This window comes from Astatotilapia calliptera, unplaced genomic scaffold (genome assembly GCF_900246225.1).
Source record: "Astatotilapia calliptera unplaced genomic scaffold, fAstCal1.2 U_scaffold_1, whole genome shotgun sequence".
In the NCBI taxonomy this organism is placed as follows: Eukaryota; Metazoa; Chordata; class Actinopteri; order Cichliformes; family Cichlidae; genus Astatotilapia; species Astatotilapia calliptera.
Window position 1 is genome coordinate 1,582,738 of NW_020535618.1, and position 8,890 is coordinate 1,591,627.

At 42.2% G+C, this 8,890-nt stretch overlaps 1 protein-coding gene across 1 annotated transcript; it reads left to right on the forward strand.

Annotated features, from left to right (window-relative positions):
* Positions 1-1,147: 1,147 nt before the first annotated feature.
* On the forward strand, positions 1,148-3,507 carry LOC113017249 (protein-glutamine gamma-glutamyltransferase E-like). Its single transcript, XM_026160404.1, has 4 exons — positions 1,148-1,386; positions 1,612-1,766; positions 2,066-2,199; positions 3,154-3,507. The coding sequence occupies exons 1-4, from the start codon at positions 1,314-1,316 to the stop codon at positions 3,302-3,304; spliced, it is 513 nt and encodes a 170-aa protein (XP_026016189.1). The 5' UTR covers positions 1,148-1,313; the 3' UTR covers positions 3,305-3,507.
* The last annotated feature ends 5,383 nt before the right edge of the window (positions 3,508-8,890 follow it).

An 8,890-nucleotide genomic window follows, 5' to 3' on the forward strand; every position in this document is an offset into this window, starting at 1 on the left:
CAGGCTTGGCATGTTTGAGTTGTTGCCTTTAAACTGCAATAAGATGGACCAGGCAGTGATCAGAATATCCCAAGGCTGCCTGGGGGACAGAGCGAAATCTGCCGGGCTTACAACTTCATCGGGTGGACCGTGAAGCGGAGCTCTCAGGGAAAACAAAGGGTGGTGGAGTCTGCTTCTACATCAACGAAGGTTGGTGTACTGATGTCGCAGTGTTACAGAAATACTGCTGCTCAAACCTGGAAACTTTTTTCATCAACTGCAAACCATTTTATTCACTGCAGGAGTTTTGTTCCTTCATGCTGGTTGGAGTTTGCATCCCTCCTCAGGCCAATGCAAACAACGCACTGGCTGACCAGATTACCACCCTTGAAAGAAAATTCCTGGATTCCTTCACAATTGTCCTTGGGGATTCTAACAGAGCAAATCTAAACCATGAACTTTCTAAATATAGACAGCATATAGACTGCCCCACCAGGTACAACATTATATTGGAGCACTGTTACACTACTTTAAGACAGTATCTGGGATTCGCTGGGAAGAGAGCGGAGAGTGTACATTCACGAGGTGAATGGAGGGGAGTGTTGTGCGGAATCCCGGCTGATGTTACACCCCTGAAAACAGGGGGAAAGAATCACGAGAGTGATTATGACTTGCGTCTCTCGTGCAGTCGTTTATTGCAGTGAGGAGAACGCGCGAAAGCCCCCTAGTGGAGAATAGAGACACTACAAATCGATCCAAGAAAAGGCTTACTAGCCGATCAGTGATGTATAGATTGCAGTTCTCTTAAGTAACATGAAAGCCATTAATATAACATGAAAAAATAACCTCTTAACCATTTTCTTACCATATTTACATTATTTGTCCTTATATGAACTGATATGAATTAGTATTAACTGAACAGTTTTATATGCAGTAGTCCTTCAACCTGTCACACTGATGTACAGGGTGGGCCATTTATATGGATACACCGTGGGAATGGTTGGTGATATTAAAGTCCTGTTTGTGGCACATTAGTATATGTGAGGGGACAAACTCCTCAAGATGGGTGGTGACCATGGTGGCCAATTAGATGTCGGCCATCTTGGATACAACTTTTGTTTTTTTTCAATAGGAAGAGGGTCATGTGACACATCAAATTTATTGGTAATGTCACAAGAAAAACACTGGTGTGCTTGGTTTCAACATAACTTTCAATGTAACTTCAACACCAGGAGACCAAGGCGATAAATGGCCAGGACATTAAACTGAGGCTCAAGCTGAGCAGTAAGGATCACACCAATAAGGTGTTGTCTGTCCGTGTCAACGCTCAGGCCATGAGTTACAACGGCAATCCAGCGGACAACATCCTGAACAAAGTGCAGCACGTGACACTTCTGTCTGGACAAGGTCTGCAGTTCTTATCTTACAATTTTGGTCAGCATTGTAATTTATTTGAAAAAAAAAAAAAGAAATGATATAGATTTCTATGATTTGAGGCTGCTACTTCAAACTCCACCCCAAGTCTCAGAAATGAAAGAAATTAGAAAGAAACAAGAAATTAAAGTTTCCTGATGATACCATGAATCTCTGGATCAGTTCTCACATTCCTGCCTCTCACTGTATGTCCTACAGATGTGGCCATACCTATCCAGATCCCCTTTGCAGATTACAGTAAATATATGGTGAACTGCGACAGCATAAAGGTTTCAGCAGTGGCCAGTGACAGTGATGAATACTACCAGACTGAGACCAACATCACCCTAGAGCAACCAGTCATCTCCATGAAGGTCATTAAAATCCAAATTTTGTGTGTAATATAAGGAAGTGCGTGATTTTATAACACAGGAAGTGAAAGCAGATTCAAACTAATGTCATTACTTGGTAACAAAGTATGTGTTCATGGTATACGGTAGACTGGCTGTGTGGCATGGCCTTACAACGATAACTGCTGATTGGTTATTTGACAGTCAAAAAAGCGTCACCTGAACTCAGTTGATGAACAGGTTCTATGAGATTCTGAAAATTCTGGACTTTGTTCTATAATTTGCTGCACATTAATGCTGTACTATATCTGTGCTTCTTTTAGGTTTTGTATCCAGTCCATGTGAACCATGAAATGACATTGGAGGTGGAATTTAAAAACCCGCTCAATGAGAGGCTGAGGAACTGCTCCCTGACAGTCATTGGATGTGGCCTTTTTAAATCAGACTATATGCAAAGGTCAGTACTGAGACTTAACATACAATCTAACTCATTACAATCACAGGGTATAAGGAACAATGTGATTGTCTGGAGTTAATGATAATATTTCCCATCTTCAACCAGATGCTTTTTGTGAAACAGTAATTTGCTTTTTATGTGAGAGTTACAAAAACAAATATTGATTCTAGTCAGATTTCATTTCATCATCTCAGCGGTTCAATAATACTGGTTAAAAAAAACTCTTTATTTTCCTTGTACTCTGCCAGTTCACTCATTTTCATTTGGTTTAATATTGATGTTAATGCAGTAACCTCATTATGTAAAATATCTTTAAAACAACACTTTTAAACCATAAACTATTGATGCTTGTGTAAAGATGAAACAAATTCATGGAAATTTTCTCGTAACTTTAACTTATTTAATTCAAGCCATCGTTTGTCTGCCACGTGTCTGATATGTTGCCACAGAAAAAGAATTAAAAATCTTCAAAAAGGAAATAACGAGAGAAATAATCCATTAACTACTCATTTTTGTATACGTAGCCTTTTGTTTTGATTAAAGTTGTGTTTTTTCAAAGAATTGAAGTGGCCACAAAAGACTTTCAGATTTTGATTCATGCTGCATATTTTAGTGCTCCAAACAAATCTAAATTTTCTTTTTTTTCTCCAGTCTTCAAAAGAAAAGAAACATTTCTAACTTACAGTGCTATGTTGTTGGTAGTGCCACCAAGTGTTGTTCACCAATAAATAGTTCCAGCTCACAATTCCATTTTGCATAAAGATAAAAATAAAAAGAAACAGTATGCTAATCCTAATTACTGCTTACAGACTGCTTTTGTAAAGAGTTTAGCTAAAGCTAGGCAACCGTTTTCCTTTATTCCCCCCCCAAGCTAAGTTGGCTTAACTAGCCTAGGTTCTCATCCAAACAGGGCTTGAAGTAAAATAAAAAATAATAATGTTTTTCTATTTACAGTGACCTGGGTGAGGTAGAGCCAAAGGCCACACTGAAGCTCAAGATTACCACGACTCCCTACAGAGCTGGACTGAAGACCGTGGTTGCTGACTTCGACTGCAGCAGCTTCAGAGACATAAAGAGCTCCTGCATCGTTGACGTTAAACCATGAAGCTCTGGTTTCATTTACAGCTCCCTCTGTGTTTCTGTTTCTTTATTTAGTTTAAACTGGGATAGATTAATCTACTACATCTTGTTATAACTATCATCCACAGTAACGTTACTATCCATAGTCAAGGTTTTGTTTGTTTTTTTTCCCACTGGCTGAGATATAATCAAGTAGATTTTTTATTTCAAAGATGCAAACTGCCCTACATTTTCAGAGATATGCTTTACGACGAACAGTTACCATAATTAATAATAATTAATGAGTAATGTAATCATTTTAATAAAAGAAGAGGGAGAAAACCGATTTCCTGATATTGCTTTGTAGCTTTTCTCTGTTTGTGCATTAATTATTATTGGGTTTAAATGATTGTGGGAAAATTATGAAGCTGTATTTTGTAACATGTTATAAACATTTATCTCATCTCTTTAACAAAATTTGAATATAACGGTGATGAACCGAAACAACGTTTTAGGCTGAAAATTTCACTCCAGATTATACAACTAAAAGCTTGAGAGGGAAATGATCCACATTAGCAGAATAAAAAAATATTATGGAAATATTCTGGTGAGCAACAATTTGATCCCAGTGCTGTTTATGGACAGTCCAGTGCTAATAACAAATTATTGTCCTTTGAATGCAAATATCATATCTGTAGTTACCATTTAAAAAAAAAAAAAAAAAAAAGCATATTTAAATTCAAAGACCTCTGTGTGTAATCAAATACTCAAAAACAATGTAATGGGATATATTAAAAGCAACAACAAATAAAAACAGTGTTTCTCTTTATTGTCTTATATACATTCCTAATTCCCAGGATACATTCATGGCCTGTTCTGGGAACATCACTTTTTCCATAGTTTAATTAAAAATTAACAAACTGTGATGACGTTTCACTCAAACGCAAGTTTTTTTTTCTTCAAGGCTAGTGCAACAATTTATCTGTTGGTAACCCATTACAATAAAATATATTTTTGTCTTTGTCATGGTTTGCAGAGTGGCAGGCAGGAGGTAGGACCCAAAAGCAGGATTCATAAACGGGGAGTAAACCAGGGGCGGAGCGTGGGGGTGGCTTACTGGGCTTAAGCCCGGGTTATTTTGTCAGAAGCCCGGGGTCTTTTGGAGTGTAATTTTTTTCATAGTTAGATGCCTGGCTGACAACTGTATAAAATAAAAAGTACACACAATATTCGAAGCACATAGTGCACACTGTGGGAATTTACGACTGTGCGTGAATCCCCCCTGATATTGGTATGATCCGAGCTCAGGCACTAAGCGACTGAGCGAGGGGGCGGGGCAGCTGCTGCCTGTGAGTGCGCTGTTGGGGAAACGGAGCCAACCATACTAAGGAGAGCTTAAGTTTGAGCAGGTACCAAAGAAAATCATTCGTACTGTACAAATAATGTAAATATGACGGTGTATCACAAAAGATTGATATCAAACTGATCACTTGACCCATATTACGTTACTTGCTCTTCAAGTGAATCAACAAATGGCGAAATGAAAAACCGAACAAATGCTATTTTTTTTAGAGTCTTAGCTTACATGTGTTTATTTCATATTTTCAGTTCTTACCCTCCCCGACTAAATCGGTTTCAGTTATGTACTGAAATATAAGAATGGACATTAGAATCAGAATCAGAATCAGAATCAGAATCAGAATGGGGTTTATTGCCAAATGTTGAGCAGGTTTACAACATCAGGAAATTGCTGCGGTGCTTCAGTGCAAACATAGTGTCATAAGTTGGGCTTAAATAGACATGAAAAAATAAAAGTAAGAATAAGAATTAAAAGTGCTACGTAGAAAGATATATACATGAGATATACATGAGAATAAGAATTAAGAGTGCTACGTAGAAAGATATATACATGAGTGCAGGTGGTGATCAGTGCCAAAAATGGAATGATGCAGTGAACACAGCGTAGGGTCATGTGTTAGTGGTGGGAACAGTCATACGGTTATTGTTCATGTGTCCGACAGCAGAGGGGAAGAAACTGTTCTTATGGCGAGAGGTTCTGGTGCGAATGGACCGGAGCCTCCTGCCTAAGGGGAGCAGGTCAAACAGACTGTGTCCAGGGTGAGAAGGGTCAGCTGAGATCCGAGCTGCACGCCGCAATGTCCTGGAGGTGTACAGGTCCTGCAGAGATGGGAGTCTGCAGCCAATCACCTTCTCAGCAGAGCGCACAACACGCTGCAGTCTCAGTTTGTCCTTGATAGTGGCTCCAGCGTACCACACGGTGATGGAGGAGGTGAGGATGGACTCGATGATTGCAGTGTAGAACTGCATCATCGTCCGTGTTGGCAGGTTGAATTTCTTCAGCTGCCTCAGGAAGTACATCCTCTGCTGGGCTTTCTTGATGATGGAGGTGATGGTGGGCTCCCACTTCAGGTCCTGGGTGATGGTGGTACCCAGGAAGCGGAATGAGTCCACAGAGGTGATGGGGGTGTCAGTCAGGATGATGGGGGGGAGTGGGGCTGTGTGCTTCCTGAAGTCCACAATAATCTCCACTGTCTTCTGGGCATTCAGCACCAGGTTGTTGTGGCTGCACCAGGACACCAGACGTTCAACCTCCCTCCTGTAGGCAGACTCATCCCCGTCCGAGATGAGCCCAATAACGGTGGTGTCATCTGCAAACTTGATTAGCTTGACAGACTGGTGGGTGGAGGTGCAGCAGTTGGTGTACAGGGAGAAGAGCAGAGGAGAAAGAACACAGCCCTGAGGGGAGCCGGTGCTGATGGTCCGGGAGTCCGAGACATTCTTTCCCAGCCTCACATGCTGCTTCCTGTCCGTCAGGAAGTCAGTGATCCACCGGCAGATGGGATCAGGCACATTCATCTGGGAAAGCTTGCCTCGGAGATGGTCTGGAAGGATGGTGTTGAAGGCAGAGCTGAAATCCACAAACAGGATCCTGGCGTAGGTTCCTGGGGAGTCCAGATGCTGCAGGATGAAGTGTAGGGCCATGTTGATGGCGTCGTCTACAGACCTGTTGGCTCTATATGCAAACTGCAGGGGGTCCAGGAGGGGGGCCGTGAGGGTCTTGAGATGGGAGAGAACTAGGCGCTCAAATGACTTCATGACCACAGATGTCAGAAGGTTAGAGGGTTCTTTCAAAGAAAAAAACTCAGGTAAATGTTATTTTATATATTATGCTTTGTATGCTGTTCAGTATATAGAGGGGGAGGAGGTGGACAACAAGTACAAGTACCTCGGGCTGTGGGTGGACAATAAACTGGACTGGTCATGCAACACAGAGCACCTGTATAAAAAAGCCCAAAGCCGACTGTACTTCCTCAGGAAGCTGAGGTCTTTTAACATCTGCAGGAAGCTCCTGAGGATGTTTTACCAGTCAGTGGTTGCTGGAGTACTTTTCTATGCTGTGGTGTGCTGGGGGAGCAGCACAGCAAAGAAGGACTCATCCAGGCTGGAGAAACTGATCAGGAAGGCTAGCTCTGTGGTTGGCATGAAGCTGGACACTCTGGTGACAGTGGCAGAGAAAAGGACACTAAAAAGAAAACAAAACAAAACTGCTGGACATTATGAACAATGCTGGGCATCTTCTGCACACGGCCATAAACAAACAGAAGAGTCTGTTCAGTGACAGGTTGGTTCTCCCCAAGACAAGAACCATCCATCCATCCATCCATCCATACATGCGTTTGCACCTTTCGTCCACACGTAAACGGCGTTTTTGGTCACTGAAAACGGAGATTTTTAAAAACTCCGGGCAGGGTGGATATTTTCTAAAACTCCGTTTTTGCATTTACGTGTGGACGAGAAAAACAGAGAAAACGCAGCGTCAAAGATTTGCGCCTTTTTTTGACGTCACGGTGTGCGCCACGTTGTTGTTTCGGTGAAATGAATTTTTACAATACTGTTAATTCTACTCTCTGCAGTGTTTAAATGCTTACACATACACACAGTTACTGTCCCTCCACACATACGACTCGGTTCTGCTTCTATGCCCCAGCTTTGTTTACTTTTTCCCACCGAGGCTTCTAGACTTCTGATTGGCCAACATTTCTACACGGTTAGGAATATAGCGCCACCTGTTGCTTTGGCATGTTCCTAGCAGCGTTTTCCTTCATTTCTGCCTTTACGTGTGGACGGGATTATTTTTTAAAAAGAAAAATCTCCGTTTTCAAAAATACCCGTGTACGGTATTTGCTCGCATAAAAGAAAAATCACCAATATTCAACATGCGGACACCACGGCGCCAGCTGCTCAGGCCCAAGGCTGGAGCCGAACAACAACTCCCTGATAACGACTGTGCGATGACTATTTTTCCCATCCCATGCAAGGCCACCTGGGTTGGCTGGCAGACTGTTTACTTAGCCTGATAGAGCGAAGGACACTGTCTCAGCTGAACTCTGGACACGCACACACATACACTTACACTGATAAGCACGCACTCATCCCCCTCCCTTTCCAAACGCCTTCGATGCTTGTTTCCTGTGGAAGACGGCGGGTCTGTGTGCGGCGCTGGAATGGTTGCGCTGTGCAGGACGACTGCTGTGTTTCCTTCGGATTACTCCTCACCCCCTACCCAACCCCTGTGGCTTGTCACGTGCTCCAATGTTGTGATGTGGACATTAATGTGCTCTCTGTGCAGAGGAGTTTTTGTTTCCTGTTCTCATGCTGTCCTCCCATAGGTGCCCAGCGTGAGGAGAGGTCTCTTTTCTTCCTCTTGTACTTTTCCCATTGTTGTGTACTTTCAGTGTTTTTTCTGTAACGCTGCCGATCTCCGACTGTATTCCCATGTGTGTGTGTGTGTGTACGTCGGGGGGGGGGGCCTCCTATTCCTCTGCGGGGCAACCTGCATATGGCCAATAAAACATTCATTCACATTAAAAATTGAATTGCTAGTATCTCATAAAACTCTCCTTATTGTTTAGCTAACAACCTGTGGCGTTGCCTGAATGAAAGTGTCAGGTAGACAGACACAAAATGTGACAGCAGATGCAAATATTGAGGTCCAACGGTACATGATGGAGCCAAATATTGGAAGGCTGGAGGACCCCCTTAAATATTGGGAGAGACAAAAATATGTCTACCCTCACTTATACAAGTTAGCACTGACATACCTGTGTACCCTGCCTCATCTGTGCCCTGTGAGCGAGTGTTTTCAAAAGCAGGGGAAATATTGTCCAAAAAAGAAATCGCCTACGACCTGCCACAGTGGAGAAACTGTTGTTTTTAAATAAAAACCAATTCTTATACAGTCACATAAAGTAAACACAGAAGTGTATGTGTATGGAGGAAATTATCTGTTGTTATACTTGCTTCTGCTTCTGATACAGCTCACACTACCCTGTATCCCTGAGCTGTGCAATCATCATCTACAAACTTCACTTGGTTCTTTTCAGGAACACAGTCTGCAGGTTTCCCAGCATAAACCTGCATGTTCCAATCATAACTGTTCCAAATTATATGATAGTCGTGATTTACCGGGTGTGAGTGTTTGCTGCTGAGAGTGTGGGAGAAGGGCACAGAGTGGAGGTGGTGCACCTCAACCATATGCTTTTGATAGCCATTAAATCTGAACATTATTTATTGAGATGGAGAAATTTATTTATTTATTTGACCCATCATG

Excerpts from the sequence above, each read along its gene's own strand:
- LOC113017249 (XM_026160404.1), top strand. The coding sequence starts at position 1,314 with ATGAGTTACAACGGCAATCCAGCGGACAACATCCTGAACAAAGTGCAG. Across the intron at positions 1,387-1,611 it reads GACACTTCTGTCTGGACAAG|ATGTGGCCATACCTATCCAG; the intron begins GTCTGCAGTTCT and ends TATGTCCTACAG. Across the intron at positions 2,200-3,153 it reads AAATCAGACTATATGCAAAG|TGACCTGGGTGAGGTAGAGC; the intron begins GTCAGTACTGAG and ends TTCTATTTACAG.